This window comes from Lactuca saligna, chromosome 8 (assembly GCF_052625555.1).
Source record: "Lactuca saligna cultivar CGN05327 chromosome 8, ASM5262555v1, whole genome shotgun sequence".
Classification (NCBI taxonomy): Eukaryota; Viridiplantae; Streptophyta; class Magnoliopsida; order Asterales; family Asteraceae; genus Lactuca; species Lactuca saligna.
Window position 1 is genome coordinate 191,554,342 of NC_136424.1, and position 23,634 is coordinate 191,577,975.

Genomic DNA, 23,634 nt, shown 5'->3' on the forward strand with positions numbered 1-23,634 from the left:
TGCAATTGAAGCATCTACCAGGGCATATGAGGCAGCAACCGAAAAAGTCAATAAACTATTTTCTGATGCCTCTACCCTGCTGCAGTCCCTGCAGGCAAGTGCAGATGCCACAAAGACATCTTTGGAACCCATTGTCCAACAATTGGCCAACTTTGTCTCATCGGAGTTGCCTTCGTTCGCTACTCTACGCCAAACCATAAGCGACGACAACTCGGCCTTTCGTGCCTCCATTGATGCTCGCCTCAACAAACTACAAGAGGATCTTGCAACCGAGCGTTCGTTAATGGACGATCTGGCAACCAAAACAACCGCACTTGAGGTCAAGACAACTCAACTCTCTCAATCCCAACAACAACTGGAAGATCTTCGATCTGAACGGGAGGTGGTCAAGACGTGTGTTTCGGATGTTCACGCTGTTATATCCAACATTCTGGAAGCACACGATCCCATCTTAAACTTTTCGGTGAGGCGTTCCCTTGCTGAAAAGCTCTCTCCAGCCATCGATCTTCTTAACAAAGTAGAAGGGCTTCCAAGTTTCGTGTCCATTCCGAAACAAGGGGGAGATGAGAAGACAGGATCAAAACCACCTCCTTCCTCCAAAGCTACTCACACGACCGAACCATCTCCGACTGGTCATGCTTTAGGCTCGGGTGTGAAGGACAAAGGCAAAAACATAGCTGAGGACGAAGATGAAGAAGGCGACAAGGAGACCATTGCTGACATTTTAAAACGAAAGAACAGTTGCAAGGTTGATGAAGATGCCAGTCGTGTGGCGCGAGAGGCTGCTGAAGCCGAACGCAAACAAAAAGAAGCCCACGATCTCCTTGAGAGCCGAAAGACTCTCTTCCCTTCCTGGACCAGGGAACGTTTAATCAAAGAGGCCATTGAAACTCCTAGCATCTTATGGCTCGAGCCGGTTATATCGTTCGACTGCAACAACACTGTCGATTCGCAGTTCGATATGCCGCTGACTCGAAAGGCGTTCATCTTCCACGTCTTCTCTAACATCTTTGAAGTCCCTCACCCGAACGCTGAGCTTGACAGGGAGCTCATTGACTTCTATCTGGCGGCTGCTCGTCCACAATTCCTTACTTGGAGCGCCCAGAAGATTGTAAACGTTCGGGTGCTGAAACCTTATACTGAGGGACGTTTTATAAATGTTCGGTTCAAGTTGATTCGGGGATCTGCAAGAACTACTCATCTTATCTCCCTGGCAGATCTACCGAATCTAAATCCTCATGATTGGATTGTCCTGTATAATATCCTTTTGACTAATGAAGCTGAATATGGTCCCATTCTAGACCATGTCAAAAGGATGTTAGTCTGCTACATCATGGAGGTTGCCCTAATGGATCAGGAGGTCGCCACAGTCTTCAAGAAGAAACCCAAAATTGCTCCTGTGGGATCGGCCAGTGATCTCAATCAAATGCTACTGGGCAGGATCGACCCGAGACACAACACGGTTATGTTCACTAGAGCGGAAGGACAGAAATGTCTCTTCGCTTTAGCTGACAAGCATCTTTACACCACAACCTGTTTGGAGCATGTGCTGTTCATTATCAAACGGTGTAAAGAGAACTCGGTTGATGACGTCAAGTACTTTGAAGATATGATTAACTGGTACATCCGGTTTAGACAGACCATTCTTTCCATCACCAAATGTCTGTTTAGTACCGTGAAGAAGAAGGTACCTGCTTCAGCTGCTGGCCCAAGTAACTAGTGAAGGTATCGCTCCAAATTGACGCAAAGGGGGAGATTGTTGAGCTAGAGATTTCTTTTTGAAGATTGCGTCTTTTGGGCTCGTTTAGCATAAGGCTTTTTGTATTACGGTCTGGGCCTGTCCAACCGTGAACCTTTTATGTTTTGTATATAAGTTTACGCTTGCATGCATATTAGGTTAAGGTTTTTAGAGATCCGAGAATAGCGGTACATCTAGATGATATCAGGTTTCTTTGATCGTTCTTGTAACCTTCCAATCCTCTACAGTTGATGCTCTTAATCGAGCTCTTCTGAGGATTTTGTTTAATCATTCGACTCGTTTGATTCCATCTTGTCTTATTCTTTTTATTGCGTTCTTATTGTTTACATTTATATACTTGTTCAAGATCTAATCGATCTTTATAGATTAAAGGTTAGTTTAATCTCAGCATAATTGTTATATTAAAAAAGAAATTTTTGGTCGTAAATTTTGGGGATGTTACAGTAATTAAGGTACACAGATTGAAGAAGATGAGATGTTATATATGTTGGATTAGTGTCTAAGGTTGTAACTATATTTGGTAAGTACTTGATCCGGTTGTGCATGGTCCTTTTGGGTTGCCTTCACCATAGCAACTTGGTAGGGTGATTTAGAGAGAAGAAATATTATTATTAATATATTATAAGAATAATATGTTAAAGGAATAATATTATCTGATTAATATAAGTCATAAATTAATTAGGAATTAATTTGGTGACTTAAGGAGATTAATTGAATAAGGGGTTATAAACTGTCAAATGTGTGAAATTTGTATTTTGAGCTGATAATCCTTATGGATATAGGGTTGGATGATTTTAGGGATATGGATCACCTAGAAATCGTCCAAGGGCTTATCTAGGAAGGGATTTGGATTTCTTTGAGGCTAAGTTATCCAATTAGGGTTTAAAGGTGAAACCCTAGGAGCTCACATTATAAATAGACCCATAAGGTTGAGGAAATCGGCCACCTTGTGATTAGAGTAACCCTAGAGCCGATTTTCCTCCTCCCCATCTCTCTCAAATCATCTTCTTGCTAGTTGGTGTTTGTAAGCCATTAGAGGAGTGACATGTGTGACTCTAAGCTCCAAGAAGAAGAAGGTTTTCAAGCAAGTAACTCAAGGTATCATTCTATATCTGTTTTCATGTGTTTTGATTATTTGTATACATTAGATCTAGTTATGAAAGTCTTGGATTTGTTGCATGTTCAATTAGTGAAACCTAGATCCAAGCTATAGGGTTGTATGTGCACATAGGTAAAGTTCTTATGTCCAAAACTCATCAGTGGTATCAGAGCCATGATTGGTTTCAATTGAATAAGATGCTTAACTGTTTTGCTTGCTGGAAATCGTTTTTCTTCACCTCTGTTCGACCCAACTCGGCGAGTCAGTGTTTGGACTCGGCGAGTTGGCCCTACTCGGCGAGTTCAAGCGTCAGACAGAGGATAATTCGGGATTTTGTTGCTGTTTTGTCTTGGATTGATACCTAAATCGTTTTATTATGTAAAAATCCGAATTTTAACCTAATTTAATGATTATCCTTGATATAAACATAGATAATTTCAAATCTTTTGAATATTGATTATTTATATGATAAATATTGGAATATTTAAGATCATTTGGTAATTATCTAATGGCTAAAAGTTAATTAGATCAAATATAGATAATTATGAAATTAATTGTTTAATTTAAATTATTTGTTATTTGATCCCTATTGTTTGAAAGTTCAATTTATATCCCGAAGTTTTGAAATTTGAATTTTGTGATTAATAGTTTAATTTAGAAGAATTTAAATTTCAACCCCTAGAGTTTTACAAGTTTAAAAAATTCAACCCTATACTATATATTATTAAAAGCTTAATATATATATAAGTAAAATTAAAATGTTAGTCTTACCGTTAGTAGGCCTCATTCACGAAGCCGGTCTATAAGGTGGGTATAAGGTTGTTGCCTATAAAATGGTGCTTAATGGGTGTACACTCACACCTACTGCTTGCTTGACCGGTGGAGGGTCGTTAGCCGGATGGGTAGGATAGGGCAACTCTCTCTCCTCATTAATAAGTATAATGAAACTATGAAGTAACTAAACTATTTTATAAAAATTCCCAATCCTAGTTACTTTAGGAAAAGTGAATTGATGCAATCCCATGAAATTGCACTTTGCACCCTTGCTATGAAGTTAGTGGAGCGTGTGTGGTTTACCGACACACTAATTGGTTCTAAGCAAAGGTGGCAAAGGGTGATTCATTGTTTATCATAGTTCGATGGAGCTTGTGTGGTTTACCGGCACATCGGATAGATGATTGTAATAATGAAGGCACCATGTAGATTTGCATGGTAATTCACACCCACTTTGTGATCCTCGGCATCCCAGTCACAAACAAGAGGGGCATATTGAGATTAAACATGCCATTGAAAGGTTCAATGAATCTCTTAAAATCTAGGAATTCTTAATAAAACTTAAGGTTATGTTCTCGTGGTGAAGAATTAGTGAATTGTCATTCACTTACCTCCAAATTATTTGCATGATTGGATTACAGCATCCCTTTTCTAATATGTAAATAATGTTGTTGGGTCCTAGCCCTAATTTTTCATTTTGGGTGTTTAATTAGGGATCCAAATTCTAATCAAACTTTATCCTTTCTATTTGTAGATGTCGAACGCAAACAACGCTGCTGCCAACTTATTCACCTTAATGAGTCTTTGCCAAAAGGTGACCTTCGATGGTACCAACTTTAGCGAATGGATAAGATACATTCGCACCATCGCACGCTACGAGGACGAAGAGTATGTCCTCAACAAAAAGCTCGAGAAGGTCAACCCGGAAATCGCTACTCCCAAAGAAATGGCAGTCTTCGAGACACACGAACGTGATGCAACGAAAGTTCATTGCATCATGATAGCCACTATGAACCAAGAATTCCAAAAGTCCTATGAGGACATGTATCCGTATGAAATGCATCAAGACTTGATGGAGAGGTACCACCAAAGTGCAAGTTAAGATCGCTATGAGATCATCACAAACATGATCACCGCTAAGATGGGAAATGGAGAATCGTTGACCGTGCATTTGCAAAAGATGCAACGATATGTTGATCATCTTCGCAAGTTAAATGTTAACTTTGGGGAGGATTTGGCCATCGACATTGTCCTTCATTCCTTGCCTTCATGCTACAACCAATTTAGGATGACCTACCATATGAACAAAGAATAGGACACCCTAAGGAAACTCCAAGGACTCCTAAGGACTGCTGAGAGCAACCTAAAAGACAAGTTTGTTGCGCCAACTCCCACACCAACCGCTGCTCCTGTTTTGGCTATAGGGCAGGGAAGGGGAAAGAAGAGGAAGGCTCCATCAAAGAGCCACCACAAGGGAAAGTCCTAATATGGTTCCTCTTCTAGTGGGGAAAAAGTTGATCCCGCTAAGCCCAACCCTAACCTGAAGGAGGCAGAGTGCCATCATTGCCATAAGATAGGGCATTGGAAGAGAAGCTACCCGGAATATCTGCAAGCCATCAAGGACGGAAATATCAAGCCATCTTTTTCAGGTATATACACAATTAAATCTAGTAATTCATCTCACAATATTTCTTGGGTTCTTGACACAAGATGTGGTTACCACATTTGTTCTGACTTGCATGGGTTAAGAAGAAATAGAGATGTAGAGCAAGGAATAATAAATCTAATCATGGGAAATAGAAGATCGTCGCCTGTCACCAAGATTGGAGTGTATTCTTTAGTGCTTAGTAATGGATTAAGTTTAGATTTAAATAATTGTTGCTACTCGCCAGATATGGCAAGAAACATCATTTCATTTCATGGTTTGTTTAGACAAGGATTTAGATATTCGTTTAATAATATGAATGGTTCTATTTATGCTTACCTAAATGGTGTTTTATACTTTGAAGCTATGCCTTGTAATGGAATTTATGAAACTGTTATGATTGTAGATAACCTAGGAAATGATGTGTTGTGTATATATTCTTCCAATAGTACGGATAAAGTATCTTTGTGGCATTGTCGCCTTGGACATGTCAACAAGAAGCGCATAGCCCAACTCCAAAAGGATGGAGTGTTGGAGTCATTCGACCTTAGGGAAGATGACACGTGCGAATCTTGTTTACTTGGAAAGATAACCATGTCACCCTTCACTGGCAAATGTGAGAGGGGTGAGGGTTTATTGGATCTCATACATACCAATGTATGTGGACCCTTTAGATCCACCACAAAGGATGGAAACCGCTTCTACGTGACTTTCACTGATGATTATAGTAGATATGGGTATATTTACTTAATCAAGCACAAGTCTGAAACGTTTGAAAAGTTCAAAGAGTTCGAGAATGAAGTGGAGAATCAATTGGGCAGGAAAATCAAGATGCTTCGATCCGATCGAGGAGGAGAGTACCTAAGTCTTGAATTCCACGACTATCTCAAGGAATGTGGAATAGTTTCACAATTGATGCACCTAGAACACCACAGTTGAATGGTGTGGCTGAAAGGCGCAATCGAACCCTGTTGGACATGGTCTGTTCTATGATGAGTCTTGCTTCACTACCTATCTCTTTTTGGGGGTATGCCTTACAGACTTCCGCCCATATCCTTAACCGAGTCCCTCCAAAGAAGGTTGCCAAAACACCTCACGAGATGTGGACAGGGAAAGCTCCCTCGTTGGCACATATCAAGGTTTGGGGTTGTGAAGTTTTTGTAAGACGAGAAACTCATGAAAAGCTCGAACCTCGTAGTGAGCAATGTATTTTCATCGGCTACCCGCAGAAATCCTTAGGATATCTCTTCTATAGACCGGGTGACAATGTTGTCTTCGTTGCGAGGAGAGGTTTTTTCCGAGAGAGAGAACTCATAAGTCAAGGAGATAGTGGGAGGCAAATCGATCTTGAAGAGATTCAAGAGTTGAGCGATGAAGGAACCTCTACCGCTGGCGTTCAACCCGAGGAGGAAGCTCCGGTTGAACCCATTGACCAATCCTTACCTCTTAGACATTCCGAAAGAGTTAGAGTTCAACCCCATTTATATGGTTTTCATATTACTACCGAAGGGACACGTATACTAGCGATAGTACACTAATAAATCTAGATGAACCTAATTGTTATAAGGAATCCATGGTAGGCCTGGAGTCTGTAAAATGGAAAGAGGCAACGGATAGCGAGATTCAATCCATGTATGACAACCAAGTTTGGAATTTGGGTGATAATGTGCCCGGACGTAAGACGGTTGGGTGCAAATTGATCTTCAAGAAGAAGACCGATATGGATGGAACCATGCACACGTACAAGGCGCGATTGGTTGCAAAGGGCTTTACTCAAACTCCTGGAGTAGACTATGATGAGACCTTATCACCATTTGCAAAGATAAAATCTATTAGAGTGATGTTAGCTCCTGTCGCATTTCATGATTATTAGATATGGCAAATGGATGTCAAAACCGCTTTCCTTAATGGGAAGTTGGCTAAGGATGTTTACATGGCTCAGTCAGAGGGTTTTGTCGATCCGAAGCATCCAAATAGAGTGTGCAAGCTTGAGAAGTCCATCTATGGACTTAAGCAAGCATCTCGCAAATGCAATCTTTGCTTTGATGAGAAAGTCAATGAGTTTGGATTTGTATGAAGCGAAGATGAATCTTGTGTATATGTCAAATCCAGTGGGAGCATAGTTAGCTTTCTCGTTTTGTATGTCAATGACATACTGCTCATAGGAAACAACATCCCGACTCTGCATGAGGTAAAGTCCTGGAGCGGGAAGTGCTTCGCTATGAAGGACCTCGAAGAGGCTTCCTATATTTTGGGAATAAGGATAGTGAGAGAAAGAAGTAAGAGACTAATAGGACTTAGTCAGAATACTTACTTAGATAAGGTACTAAAACGTTTTAGTATGGAAAACTCGAAGAAGGGAGAACTGCCGATACAGAGGAATACCAAGTTGAGTAAGACTCAAAGTTCGAGTACCGAAGCTAAGATAGTCGAGATGATCCGAGTACCTTACGCTTCTGCGGTTGGCTCGATCATGTATGCTATGACTTGTACTCGACCCGATGTGGCCTTCGCTTTGAGCATGGTCAGTAGATATCAAGGGAATCCTGGTAGAGTGCATTGGATTGCGGTCAAGAACATCCTTAAGTACCTTCGGAGAACCAAGGAATGGTTTCTAGTCCTTGGAGGAAGTGATGACTTGAGGGTGCGAGGGTATAGTGACGCCAGTTTCCAAACCGACAGGGACAACTACCGTTCGCAGTTGGGATGGGTCTTTACCCTTAATGGAGGAGCAGTAACTTGGAAAAGTTCCAAAAAGGAAACAGTAGCTGATTCAACGTGCGAATCAGAGTACATTGCAGCGAGCGAAGCATCAAAGGAGGCAATATGGTTGAAGAACTTCATTGGCGATCATGGAGTTGTGCCTGCCATAAAGGAGCCCATGGAGATTTTATGTGATAAGGAAGGAGCGGTTGCCTTAACCAAGGAACCAAGGGATCATGGTAGATCTCGGCATATCGACATAAAATATCACTTTATTAGACATCGAGTAGAAGAAGGACACCTCATAGTTAAGAGGATATCATCAGAAGATAACCCAGCAGATCCGCTTACGAAGGGACTGAGCAGGGTTAAGCACTTGCAACATGCTAGGAGTATTGGGCTGAAGGATGATATTAGTTTATATTAGATAGTATTAGAAACATGTAATAGATAAATATAATTGGCATTTGATGATTAAATAAAAGAGTATTATTTATAAGTATTGTTACTGTCTTATGTTAATTATTTAGCTATTGTTTCACTTTGCATGTTTTGACTTCCAGAATAATTGAGTTTGTTAAGGATAATCGAGTTATTCAAACTGTCCACAATCGTTCATATGTTAGAAGTAGGTATGAATGAAGATTATCATGAATTGGTGTGTAGACTATCTAAATGGTATTAGACATAGAAAAGGTTTGCTACAACATTCATGAGTGCTTATGAACAAGTTTTGAGCATTGGAATAAACTCACGCTTGCTGGAATCACTTGGAGTGATCGCAAGACGATAATATCATATGGTCTTAAAACCTAGATATATGGTTTATTATTTACTAATTGGTTGTACATTGATAATGCGAAACCACAACAATAAATTGATGTCATAAAACTCATTGTTGTGTATAGTTGGTTAGTCGATAAGTAAATGCATATAAGTCGAAGTTTATCTATTACTTTTATTCTAAGAAGGTAAAAGCGATATCACGGCCGCTCGATGATTTGATTTGACTTATGTGTCGGGCCCGCTCAGGACTAAATTAATGTGTTCAATTAAGTTCTATGTCAAATAAATCTGAGATCGAGAAAATAATTGCTAGACAATAAGTATGACAATGTCTTATGAAATCTTCTGCACGATATCAAAACAGAGGACTGTACGATCCCTTATCTAAAGGACAGGTTGTTGATATGATCAGAGTTGACAGCGTCTTTAAGAGCTACGATTGCTAATCGGATTATGTTTGTGTTTATAGTTACTAGACTTATCCAAGTGGGAGACTGTTGGATTAGTGTCTAAGGCTGTAACTATATTTGGTAAGTACTTTACCCAGTTGTGCATGGTCCTTTTGGGTTGCCTTCACCATAGCAACTTGGTAGGATGATTTAGAGAGAAGAAATATTATTATTAATATATTATAAGAATAATATGTTAAAGAAATAATATTATTTGATTAATATAAGTCATAAATTAATTAGGAATTAATTTGGTGACCTAAGGAGATTAATTGAATAAGGGGTATAAACTGTTAAATGTGTGAAAGTTGTATTTTGAGCTGATAATCCTTATGGATATAGGGTTGGACAATTTTAGGGATATGGATCACCTAGAAATCATCCAAGAGCTTATCTAGGAAGGGGTTTGGATTGTTTGAGGCTAAGTTATCCAATTAGGGTTTAAAGGTGAAACCCTAGGAGCTCACAGTATAAATAGACCCATAAGGTTGAGGAAATCGGCCACCTTGTGATTAGAGTAACCCTAGAGCCGATTTTCCTCCTCCCCATCTCTCTCAAATCATCTTCTTGCTAGTTGGTGTTTGTAAGCCATTAGAGGAGTGACATGTGTGACTCTAAGCTCCAAGAAGAAGAAGGTTTTCAAGCAAGTAACTCAAGGTATCATTCTAGATCTGTTTTCATATGTTTTGATTATTTGTATACATTAGATCTAGCCATGAAAGTCTTGGATTTGTTGCATGTTTAATTAGTGAAACCTGGATCCAAGCTATACGGTTGTATGTGCACATAGGTAAAGTTCTTATGTCCAAAACTCATCAATATAACTGGATCAAACCGATTCAGTTCACCGATTTAACTGTCTGAAATTGAGCGTACGTTGGTTTAAGTTTGACTATTTAACTTTGATCAATTCACGGATAAGATTTAGGTTGAGTTTGATACCTGTTTGACTGGGTCTGAGTTAGCAATTTTGGCTGATTCGGTCAGACGAAGGTTGTTTAATCTTGCTCATTCGGTCAACATATCTGGCCGAAATAGCTGAATTGGTCAACTTGCAAGGCCCATCTGACTGGGAAAAAAAGACTATCCCTACCCCCGATCTCTTTTTCCCTCCTCCTGGCCTAAAAGAAAAACGTGTAGCCTCCATTTGACAGCTCCCCTTCGACATATCTCAATCACTACAATCATCATCGTATTTCTTTAGTCGTTGCCATCTACCTTTAGTCGGACGTCTGCCCTCTTTCTGTTTGAGCTTCGTCCGTCTTCTTCGTCCAAAATCATCAAGACAGGTAAGGATAATATTTGAAATCCGAAAAGATCTATAAATGTGTAGGAAATCAGAAAATGTTTGTGTATAAGTTATGAATCAGAATTTTTTTGTGTATAATCTATGAAATCAGATATGTTGTTTCTTCTAATGCTCTAATGTTATGAAATCTTAAATTGTATATGTATAAGCTATGAAATCATAATTTTTTTTATGTATAAGCTATAAAATTAGAAATCTTGTTTGTTCTAATGCTTTGAAATCAGAAATCTTGTTTGGGTATATGGTTTTATTGGTAGAAAATTGTTGACCTTAATTGTGTTATTGTTATTTAGGATTATGCTGATCTAATTGGTAGAAAATTGTTTTATGTTTAGATATTTATGTTAGCTTGTTATTTATGTTTTAGGATGTTAGTTTGGAATAAGTGTGAGGATAAAACCTTTCTTGATGCATGTATCCATGAACTAACCACTAATGGTCGTGAGGGTTCTAGGCTTAAGGAAAGTTCATGGAAGACAATATACAAACAATTGATAAACAAACACGGTAAAGAAGTTGATGAGAAGCAAATGAGAAACCACTTTTCCTACTACAATCAAAGTATGTTACTTGGGTGAAACTGAAAAACAAAACTGACAATATATATGATCCTATAAAAATGAATTTAATCTAATTGATGAACAATGGAAGGAAGAGGGGAAGGTAATATTTTTATAACAAATACTAATATTTATAAAAATTGTAAACAATTGAACAAGTTGATGTTGTCATTGAAAACTAAGCCCCTGCTATTCCCTGATCTTTGCACCCAACTATTTCAAGGCTCGGCCTCGACTGGCGTTCAAAGTTGGGGGCCATCTTCTACTGTCCCTTGTCCTGTAGAAAACTTCAGTGCCCATGATTTTGATGATGATGTTCCAATGTAAACTGCAACAGAACATGTAGGTGTAAGTGAAGAATCTTCGGGGCATTCAAAAAATAGGGAAGTTGGTGGAAACAAAAGAGTTAGTGGAAAAAAGATGCAAGGGCACTAGAAGTTGAGGAGGAGATTGTCAAGCTTGCTAGGTCGTTGATAGAAAAAATGAAAGAATTGCAAAAAGTGAAATGTATAGGGATGTTGATGCATGTATGAAAAAAGTGAAATTGATAGGGATGGTATATCACATGATTCAAGAGTTTTGAAAGAAGTTGCATTCAATCCGACTTCTGGATTTCCATTTCCTCCACCAGGTTTGTAATATTTATATAATTTTTATTATCTATCTTCTTTGTATAATATGTGTCACACTCATTTGCAGATAAACATTACCTTTGTGATGTCGCATATACAAACACTCGCGAGTTTATGGCTCCGCGGCGTAATACTAGGTGTTGGTTAGCCGATTTTCAAAGAAGTTGACCTTTAACTAGAGAACAAAGTTCCAATCATGCTCATGCACAACTTAGATATGTTATTGAGCATGCTTATGGTGTATTGAAGGCAAGATTCTCAATGTTAAAACATATGGCTCCTTATCCTTTTACAGTGCAAAGAGACATAGTCATTGTTTGTATCACGGTCCATAATTTTATAAGGAAATACAATATACAAGATGACTTGTTTAAAAATTTTGAGGAGAACACTTTCGTTACTCCTGACGTCCAAGATGAAGGAATTGATAGAGAAAACATACAATGCATAAAATGAGGTCCGGAAGCAGTTTGATATATGCGTGTTTTGCATGATCAGATTTCAGAGCAACTACTTTCACCTACTTTACATTAAATTATTATTTTATTTTAAATTTTATTATGTTTTTATTTGGATATTAAATTATTTATGCTTAATTTACATGCTGTATGACAATTTTTATTTGGATTTTTAAATGATTTGTGTGTAATTTATATTTTGTATGACAATCTATATGCTTTTATAATTATTCAACAGTTTCATCGATCACTGTATAGAGCAACAATGTAAAATGGTTATTTTTTTATCATTCAGCACATTCATTTCAATTGTACAATCAAACAACGTGGTTTTTTACCCAGTCAAGATTTCTTACCCTGACAGACCTTTCTCGGTCAATATTTTCTCAATCAGCCACTATCAAACGGAGCCTTACATTTTGTTTGACTGAGCATTTCAAAAGTTATGTCTTCCAGCTAGCAATATTTATGATGTCTGTGTGTATTCTATTATGCATTAAGTAATTGTAATTCATTCTTCATATTTTGTACTACTTAGATTTAAGACTTTCTTGTCCTAAAATAGTTAAATGTTTTTTAAGTTTATATATATATATATATATATATATATATATATATATATATATATATATATATATATATATATCATGGAATTTGGTTTCATTTGACATGTTTATTGTTGCATTACTTATTATATGTGTATCCTTAGTACTTACTTGCTTTCATGAAATCATTTAGTGATATCCATCATTTTTAAGAAAATATATGCATATTTTTTAAATGTTTTTGAGCATTCTACTTGTTGAATACATCCTAGGATGGTTTAACTAAAATATCTCAGGTACTCGGATTTGATTATTATTTGTTTAATTTATTGTTAAGAGATTTATAGATAACCCTCATGTACTTAAGTAAAGGCTCGTTACCTCTTGTGTGAGTTAGAGTTGATGGTTCCCTAGTTCTTATTTGAACTTAGACAAAAGTTATGTGGTAGTCCACCACTCATGAGTCTAAGGCTTGAGGTAAAAGTCGGAAGGTAGTTCATCGTTTGTGAATCTCAAGTTAAACCTAACTAGTTTGGGAATTTGGACTTTATAAGATGGACAAGAGTTAGGAATAGATGCACACATTACATATTGAGTTGTTGAATTACTCCTTAAATACCCTTTTGGGAGTTTGATATGATTTTGTAAATATTTGCTAATCAATTACCCTTTTTGGCTATTTTTAGAACTGTGTGTAGCATTAAAGTATAATACCCTTTTGGTTTGGTTTGAGTATTTCTAAACCTTAATTTGATTTGGTGTGGGATACTTATTAATTAACCTTTTGTTTATGATTATGGAATACTAATTCACTTGTTATCAGTTGTGGGTTAGTAAACCCTTGATATTGGGTTTGGATAATACCTTCTTTAGATATAAATTTTGAGTTATTAAACTCTTGGGGTTTTGGTTCATGGATGTTATATCCTTGTTTTTATATAGGTTTACTTACCCTTTGCTCTTGATTATTTAAGTCTTAGTACTCTACAATTTGGTTTATAATAGTTTTGGTATTTGATTATTTATATTGATTTTGGAGGTTTGATTCAAATAAGTTAGAATGTTATCTTCTTTTTCAAAATGCCTCAACCTCATATATTCTCACTAGGCACTTCCATTACTTAATTATCTTGACTTTTGCTTAGAAGATAGCAAAGATATTTTGAAGTCCTCGCTTTGTGAGGTTGTATTTAAACATATAATGATTATTAAATTGAATATTATCTTGCACTTTTAACTAAAACTCAATATTTTTGTACTTTAGGGCCTGATTCTACACAAAAATATATTTAAATATTTTAACACGTATTGGAATTGTATTTTCCGCATAAATTAAATGTTTCACGGGCTTAGTAGTATTCTGTGACAATTGATAATTTGATTGGTTATGTGGGTATATATAAAATGAAGATTAAAAGATATATATCTAATACCATCAATCATTTTAAAAAATACTTCGATCATCTAAATTCAATTTTACAAATATCATCTACAAAATTAACGTCATCTATAAAATATGACCTCACATGAGAAATGCAACCAACACTGACATTGTTTTGAAAGAAAATAATTAAAATAATATATTTTATTATTATTATTAGGTATTTTGATAACTTGTTAAACTTCTAATCATTTTTTTTAAAATTAGACATACATGTCTTTTATTTATTTATTTATTTATTTGAACTTGTTATATTCAATTTAGGGATGAGGTATTGGATATGGGAACTCATGATTCCCACCCACAAATCCATCAAAAGACAATTCTTCTGCTGCACATTACTTCACAACCGGCCACGATTGATAATGTCCGCTGTGTATCAATTTCCACCAAACTTTTAGGGTTTTGAAGAACCGAATAAATCGATCCATCATTCTTCCCACACAATAAAACAATCGTCGAACGAATCCAGTAAGCATTGCTCATTTTTCTGTGCTTTTAATTAGTAAATTTCACATCTTTTTTGCAATATGAATCCCACAATTCCGTTTGTTCAAGCTACTCATCTCATCCCAATCCGTATTAATGTTCATTGGGTCCTATGAACAGAAATGCTTAAATCGATGTTTTCCTGTTGCAAAGTTTACATATCGGAGACACGAAACAAATCTGCTCTCGAATCAATTGAACAAGCTGCAAAACTATTTCCAGAGGCAGCCATTGTCAATAAATTTGAAGATGAGAAATATAACAGAGTAGGATACACACTTGTCTCAAAAAACTCTCCAGATTCATGTCCCTTAAAGCATGCTGTTTTCTCAATGGTGAAATCGGCTTTTGAAGCCATTGATTTTGGATTGCATACTGGAACTCATCCGAGGCTTGGGGTTGTTGATCATATATGTTTTCATCCATTAGCTTCAACATCACTTGAACAAGTTGCTGGAATTGCCAAAGCTCTTGCTGTAGATATTGGATCCATACTTAAAGGTTTGATTTCTTAACTAATATGTAATGTTTATGGGTCAATTATGGTAAGGGAAATATACAGAAAAGTCGTGTTATTTTAATAGAAAAATCCTGATTAATTATTCGATAATCTCCGATAAAGTCATTAATATTTTGGATCAGTTTACTGTTTAATATGAACATTTATTTTTTTAACAGAAAAATCACGATTATCTAATTTTATACGATAATATGTCATTTTCTGTTAAAAAAAATAAGGATTGTTTCCTTAATTTGGGCAAAATATAAAATAATCGGGATTTTTTTTGTTCAAAAAATAAAAGTTGGGAGGAAACTGTAAATTGAACAAAAATATTGAGACTTTATTGGAGATTTCACTTTCATGTTAAAATAAAAATAACAACTTTATCGTTAATTTGGGCAGAATATTAAATAATTAGACTTTTCTGTTAAAAAAAAAGGACTTTATCAAAAATATTCCCAAAATAAATTCCCCACAAATGATCAATGTTTTTTTTATTTTTTTTGAAAACCAAAGCTTAAACATTTTCAATAATCATTTCATGCTATTTCAAATGAATGATAGAGTTTTTCAACCATTATATTTAACAAAATACTTTCATTTAAATTGTTTATTATAGCATCTTACTTTAATTTTTTTTCCAATACTGCATTGTACTTCAAAGTAAAATATCTTAATAAGAAAAAAAATTCAAAATACAATACTATAATAGCGAACAAAAAAAAGGTCCCCACCGTTTTATCAAATCACATCATAACTCACAGTACACAGTACACAATACACAGTATATAGTCATAACAAAAGGCTATGCTAATATATACAAACATAGCCTACAGTCCCAACCTACACATACGGAGCTGCTCATGACACCGAAAGATCACTAGACTCCATCAGAAGGTCCTTCGGCTACTTCAACCCTAACACAACCACACACCACTGGTCCGGTGGACCACGGTCCATGGTTCTACCACTCAAACCGGACCATGGTCCAGCCCACGTGGTTCAATCCAAAGGCGTGATCACCATCGGTGCAACCAAGTGGGTCGATAACTACAACGTGCCCGTGTTTTGTGCTGACATGGCAACGGTTCGAAGGATTGCGAAAAGGGTGAGTCAGAGAGGGGGTGGGCTCACTTCGGTTCAGTCTATGGCTCTGGTTCATGGTGAGGTTATTGAGGTGGCTTGTAATTTGTTGGACCCGGGTGCGGTTGGTGGCGACAGGGTTCAGGGTGCGGTTGAAAAGGCGGGTTTGGAGGAGGGTGTATCGGTTGGGAAAGGGTATTTTACGGATCTTTCTCAAGAAGAGATTATTCAAAGTTACTTGGATTTGAATTGTTCTTGAATTTGAATTGGAATGATATGATATTTTAATGTATTTATGTTGATGTAACATTCAATTTTTAGCAAAATAGCAACTATAAAATTATGTATTCGATCGATCTTTATTTGAATGCCTATAAAAGAAACATTGTTGTACAATTAAATTAATTCGTAATATAAACTCAAATTTTAAATAACTAAAATAAACTAAATACATATAAACTTAAATTTGAAGGACTACAAATGACATTATAGACTTTTAACACCAAATTTGGTGTTGATAAAATATTATAACATCTTATAGTATTGAACCGAGTTAGACTGCTGAAAAAAAAAAAAAAAAAACAAAACAAAACAACGGATTTATACCTATTTATGACTTGGACTAACTAACCGGGTTTATTAAAAATATGGTTGAACCGTTAACCCATAACCCAGATTAATCCCACTGTTATGTTATTTTTAATGTTTAAATCAAATAACATTGATGAATTACAAAAGAAGTTATTGGATATAATATTATAGAAGTGAACTATACCCATGTATCAAAAATCAAATAAGATTTTTTTTAATGTTTAACAATATCTTTATATAAACGTAAGTTAGTGATTTTTTTATTGGACATAAGAGTTCTTACAAATTATGAGATTATGTAACATAAAAAATATAATTATTTCAAATATTTAATGAATCGTTAAAATTCTTTCATTAATTTATATGCATAGTAAGATACTATATTCATTTTAAAACAAATAATATATTAAAACTATTTATTATAAAAAATTCTGAAAACCAGATTTGAACAAGTCGACTAAAAAACCAGATATTAGTTAAATCATTAATTTATAACACCACACATATGGAAGCCATACTCATTTTAGCACCAAAATACTATGAATACTCGTAATAAATATTTATAACATGTAGATATAGCTTTACATTTCAACCTCATATCCAAAACTTTAATCATGTTGTATAGTGTCCAATGTAACAAACACATAACAAACAAAAAGGGCCTCAACCCGTATTAAGAAAAAAAGATACTTGCATTGATTTCTTTAAACTTTACAACTTGCAATTTTTACCAAAAAAAAAAAAAAAAAAAAATCAACTTTCAATCTATAAAAAACAATGTACACTTTCCCAAAATCTAACCCCTCTTCACGAAGGACACGTTTTACTTCCAAAATCATCCGACAAAAGCTCCGCAAACAACTCATTCAACCTCACCGCGCCCTTTCCGGGGCTAAAAACCGAATCATCACCACGAACCGCACACGGGTCCGAGCCACGGTCCGAGGCACCCACGCACCACGCACCACGACCGAACCGATGGGTTCGACCCAAAAGCTCTTGATCAATCTTGTCAAGAACTACATCATCTTTTTGAAATTTTCTTGCAAATGGCGCGCTACTATTCACCATTTTTTCAAAGTCTTTAATGGTCAAGTAACGCGGGTGTTGCTTTGGAGGCGTGTCCCACGCGATGTAATGAAGGTCGTGACTTATTGCGGTTTTTGTGAACTCTTCCGTGTTGCAAATAACTGTGTGGAAATAGCCTTCGGGTGAAGACACAAAGTTTGTGTAGTACATTAAGATAGTTCTTGGAAAATTATCGTATCCCCAAATGCAATATTCCACAAATGATCTTGTTAGCATTACCCATGCCGAGCCTATTATATTGTGGAAAAAAATAAAAATTGTAAGTTACTGTTGACTCGGACTGTGTTTGGCGGGTCACAGCTAGCTAGCTGATAAGAAAGTTTATTTTTCGAGCTTTTTTAAGTTGTTATGTTTGGCAAGCTAAAAGTAGCTTATAAGCTAGCTTTTTAAAAAGCTACTTAGACTAATCTTTTAGGAGCTTTTTAAAATCTTTCCAAATATATCCCTTAAATAATTATAGAAACCTATTCTTTTAAATGTTTTTATGTCATTTTATATATCTTTCGGTTAGTTTTTACTAAACGTTATTTTTATCAGCTACCTTTTTATTTAACAAGTTTTTCAGCTATCAGCTGAAAAGCTAGCTAGTATGCCAAACATAACTTTAATGTAGACTCAGAGAGCTATATATAAGTGTTTCTTTTATTAACTTGTGAAAGGAATCATGAGGGTTTTTGCATTTAAGTCCTAACTTATTTAGAATTTGTCTTTATTTGTTTTTAGGGCTAATGGGGAAACGAAAGTTGCCCACATATGAAAGTGTAGGGATTAAATCTGTAAATTTTCTATTAGGTAGGGACTATTTTTGTAATTTTTTTAAACATATGGACCGTTTCTCTAAATAAATAAAAATTACACAATGATATTTTCTGTGAATTATGGGGAAAAGTTTTGTAATTTTTTTTTGAACATATCGACCGTTTCTGTAAAACAAAATACATAACATTTTCTGGAAATTACAGGGACAATTTTTGTAATTTATTTTATACACAGGGGTCAAACCTGCCAAAATACAAAAATCTTAAACATATGCACTGTTTTTGTAGAAAAAAAGAAGAAAGTTTACATAGACCTTTTCTGTAAATTAAAAAAATTGCAAGGACTAAATTTACAAATTTATTCAGTTAAAGCAGTGAAAATTGCTTTGTATTTGGTAGAAAGTAAAAAGCTTTTACGACTCCCTTCCTTACAAAGAGATGTAAACGTTGACTTTTAGGTCAAAGTCAAACAAAAAACTACTTTTCAAATTTGAAATTATTATGGCTATTGAAATCAAACCTATCACCAATGTTAATATATTTTACAATAACATTCAAAAATAGTATAACCATCAAAATTTTATTGAAAAGACTGAAAAATCCTTGTCAATTTTGAATTTATAATTTTGACCCAAAAAGTCAAAGTCAACATACATCAATTTTCTTTAGAAGATGCAGAGAGCTTTATAACTTGAGGCAAAATGCAGAAAAGCTCTAGTACTTTCACCATTATATTTAATTATTTATATAGCAACTTAACTATTTTCAAAAAAGCATAATGATTTATTTTTTGTATTTTATCCTTTTAACTTATTATATCCAGAATTAGATATCTTACTTACCAGTGAACAATTTAAAAGATGTAGGAAGAGATCTTCTTTGTGAAGTGATTGCAAGATCCGATTTCTTTGACAAATAAAGACCGGGGTCCACAATAATCGGCTTTGCCCTTTGATTCCTACAAGAAAATACGTATCAAAAACTATCATTATTTTTGAAAGATTTAAAAATAATAATAATAATAATAATCAAGTCTATGAAAGTACATTCTTGTTTCTTACAATTTCCATCCTGTAAGCTTTGTGTGTTCGATGAAGTTGAGAGTTCTTGACAAATTAGAGAAAACATGAAGTAGATCTACATGATTAAACATGAGCAATTTATTAGAATGTAATTAAAATGTAACAATTAACAACATATATAATGAAAGTAGGATGATGTAATAATTACTAAATAAACAAATGAAAGTATGTTGTTATGTCTTCCATTTAAGCCTAACAAAAAATATAACAATATTCTAGCAACACATGTAGATGTAGCCAAATTGACAAACTACAAGTATACCATTATTTGTTTTTAATGCTTCTTGTTTTTACAATGATGTGTGAAAAGAACAAAGATAGAAAGAATCATCCTAAGATCATTTTTACAATGTTGCTTCTTTTTACTTAATGGACTTAATGGAGACAGACTTAATACTATAAGCTATATATGAGTGTTTCTTTTTGTCTTAATACATAAAGAAAAAAACATAACACAGAAAGTCAGGGAAATGACGATTTTCTCTATTAAGTCGTTCTTTCTGCATTAAGTCTCTAATAAGTCAAAAATAAACAACACCTAAGTATCTAAAGGTAAAAAGCATCACTATTCACTACCTACATTATTCATTTTAAGGTTATCATTTCGTTTTCCTATTTTTCCACACACAATCGCATCATTATTTCTACGAAGAAAAACGTTGAATGTAAAACACCTAAACAAATAGCATCCAAATATCAATGTTATAAATTTCATGAGTTGAATGATAATAAACCATATAATGATATGGAAATTTCAAACTCACCATCTTGAGTCACAAGAGGATAATCAGAAGCACTAAGATTTATAAACCAATCCCAATTCAAACTCTCCTTCAACAAAATAGCAATAGCTTGAAGGGTTGTTGCTATCATTGTGGGGCCCTTATATGTCACCAAATTAGACTGAGCCATGACTCTAACATTCTCAACTTCAGAAAAAGTTGGATCGTTTTTAACAGCCATTGTTAACTCCAATCTTTCTCGAGGTGGAGCTTCAAGATCCATATGCAAGATGTATTGATTTCTTGGATGATAAACAGCTTGTAATGTTCTCATCATTCTTTTACTATCACCCTTCGTACCTGAAATAAGGTAAGCTAATCTAGGGGCTTTTTCTTTCGGGAATTCACTAGGTTTTTCTATATTCATGTCGACAAAAAACCCACTTGAATCATCTGATTTTGCAAAAGAAACTATATCGAAATGGGATGAATCGTGATTGTACGATGATGAGGATGATGATGATGAATAAAACCCAAAAATGGCAGCTGAAATTAGAGTAATCCATACGAGCAAGCTTACAAAAAAGGGGATTATCCACTTTCTATCGCTATTGTATATCCTCCCTGAGTAAACATTAGCATGTTTCTTGAAATTCTTACCGAAAATTGACATCTAGGGCTTTGAGTAGACGAAAGTTTCGATTTTTTTAATCGACAACACATCAAACCCTTGAAATATCGCAAATTAACAGAAACCCATGTTTCGAAAACAATAAAGATCGAAATTCTGCGAAGGGAAATCAAGAATATGAACCTGGTGTGGAGAAATTAGTTGAATTTGAGTTGACTTGATTGCTCAAAACAGGAAATATCTTTGACCATCGGACAATGGTTTTCAATCGATGGGGAAATACCGGAATAATGACATATACAATTCAAATTCCAAGTGGGCTTTCGGTGGGCGAAAGCAAAGATCGTTTTTTGTTTATCAAGAAAAAAAAAGAAACGAGACAAGACAGTAGTATTTTTAGGGCATGAAAAGGAGGAAGGTGGGGGGTATGGAGAGTTTTTTAATTAAATGGGAGTAGATGATAGCGTAGATTGAGGTGGCGAGTGGACAACAACATCAGGAAGTGTTCTTTTTAAAGTATTTTTAGAGTTGAAAACACTAATGGAGTAAAGCATAAGTTGGAATAAAAGCAGAGTTAACTTGTAAAATAAGGTGTTGAAATTGACCCTAGATTCGTGCTTTGTGACTTTGTGTTTCCATATAATTGGTTTATGTTGCATTAGACGATCCCGTGGGTTTGGGTTGTAAATCTTTTTATTTTTATTTTACTTTGAGCAAATATATTTTTAAAATACTTTTAAATTTATTTACGTCTGACTTGAATACTCGATTTCAAAGAGGGAAGACCAAATCACTATTAGGCTAGGAGTCCTTTAATTGTAAATCCGGTACGTGTTTGGACCGCTCCAAAATCCAACTAACACGAATCAAATATTCTAACACCTCAACTGATATGAAATTGGAGCTTGAAACCACAAATAATATCCAAATGGATTTGAATACGCAGTAGGATAACAAGAACAAAGGATAAATGATACGAAAAAGTAACCAAGAATAAAGCAACCATGGATAGTATGAACATCAAACTAGACATATAGCTTGAAATTCAGTGAAAACGAACCAATACATAATTGGTTTGAGTTCGAAATCAGGATTAGAAGTCGTGTCCTAATAAAGATTAGTTTTGAATTGTCGCAACAACTCGGTATGAACAACAGTTCAACTTTTATAAAAACAACTGAAAGGAAAAATAGCTTTATATAGCCTTAAAAAGATTTCGGTTAAGCTAATAAAAGGACACTCTAATAACTAGCCAATTAAAGGTGTTATGTAAAACTACTCTTAAAGACTTTATTAAAACTAAAGAAGGAAAACAGCTTCAACATTGAAAACTGACTTTTCAGCTTCCGAGACTTGAAACTTCTGAGGCGTGACATTTCCGAGGTGACTCTTAAACTTCCGAGACCCCACGTTCGCATCCAAATCCTCCGGACTGCCAATCGCTCTCGCATCCAAGCCAATCGAAATGTGAATCCCTTTCGCATCCAAGCTCCTCTTCGCTATGACCCACAAGTGAATGCGAACAACATCGCAACGAATCACATTGCAATGAACGAAATCGCAACGAGCCAAATCACAACGAATCGCAAAAGAATGTGACAGGCTGTGATCGTTCGCAACCAGTCGCAACCAACAATAGTAAAACTTGATAGTTCTCCCTCCACACTGATGGTTTTATAGAAAAAAAATTGTACGATGCGTAAAACAATTAACAATTAATAGTGTACATGCATCCTATGAAAGATCTATGTCACACACTTTGATAACAACATACAATGAACAAGTAAACCTATCATAACTCTAATGTAATTCAAAATTACTAAGTATAGGATTACATACCTTTGATTTGTTGTAGTAAACAAATCACTTCAATCCCCTTGTAGTGTTGGTCTTGGAAAGCTTAGCACCAAAAGTATGATGTCTCTAATGGCTCACACCCAAACTCTGGAACTAGAAGATAAGAAGATAGAGGAAAAATAGGATTTTTGGCCAGAGTATCTTCCAAGGAGGAGTATCCACGAAAATTAAAAGTTGTGGGGTTCTATTTATAGTTTAGGTAATTTAGGGATAAAGAAAGATTTGAGTAATTAAATAATAGATTTAATCTCAATTCAAATCGTTTCCTTATTATGATCTAAGAGACTTCTGGAAACCTTGCAAAGCCTCCCAAAACAATCCACCTTGATGGGGGTTCTAGAATTGTCTTTCCTTGCTCAATGACGAACAATTACAATTCACCCCTTTCACCTTTAATTAATTCCAATTAATCCCAATTTAATTCATGATTAATTCTGATTAAAAATTAATTAATTCTAATTGATTTCTTCTTAATTTATTAATTATAATAAACTAACAAATCAATTTTCTATTTCCAATTAATATATTAATCACATAATATATTAATAAATTATTTCCTCATAATTTCCAATTAGTTTATTAATCATATAATAGTCTAATAAATCATCATCTCTCTATAAATGTCATTGTAATCAAGTTATAGTTATAGGACAACCCAAAAAGGACTTTG

At 35.1% G+C, this 23,634-nt stretch overlaps 2 protein-coding genes across 2 annotated transcripts; one reads left to right on the forward strand and one right to left on the reverse strand.

Annotated features, from left to right (window-relative positions):
- Positions 1-14,416: 14,416 nt before the first annotated feature.
- Positions 14,417-16,581, forward strand: LOC145012019 (folic acid binding / transferase). The gene is made up of 3 exons (XM_078970783.1): positions 14,417-14,631; positions 14,770-15,150; positions 15,988-16,581. Exons 2-3 carry the CDS (start codon positions 14,772-14,774, stop codon positions 16,491-16,493), a joined length of 885 nt encoding a protein of 294 aa, XP_078826909.1. The 5' UTR covers positions 14,417-14,631; positions 14,770-14,771; the 3' UTR covers positions 16,494-16,581.
- Positions 16,582-17,498: 917 nt separating this feature from the next.
- LOC145010772 (beta-glucuronosyltransferase GlcAT14B-like) lies at positions 17,499-21,602 on the reverse strand. Its single transcript, XM_078969302.1, has 4 exons — positions 20,519-21,602; positions 19,734-19,809; positions 19,515-19,630; positions 17,499-18,144 (listed from the first exon to the last, which is right to left on the reverse strand). The coding sequence occupies exons 1-4, from the start codon at positions 21,147-21,149 to the stop codon at positions 17,633-17,635; spliced, it is 1,335 nt and encodes a 444-aa protein (XP_078825428.1). The 5' UTR covers positions 21,150-21,602; the 3' UTR covers positions 17,499-17,632.
- Between the last annotated feature and the right edge of the window lie 2,032 nt (positions 21,603-23,634).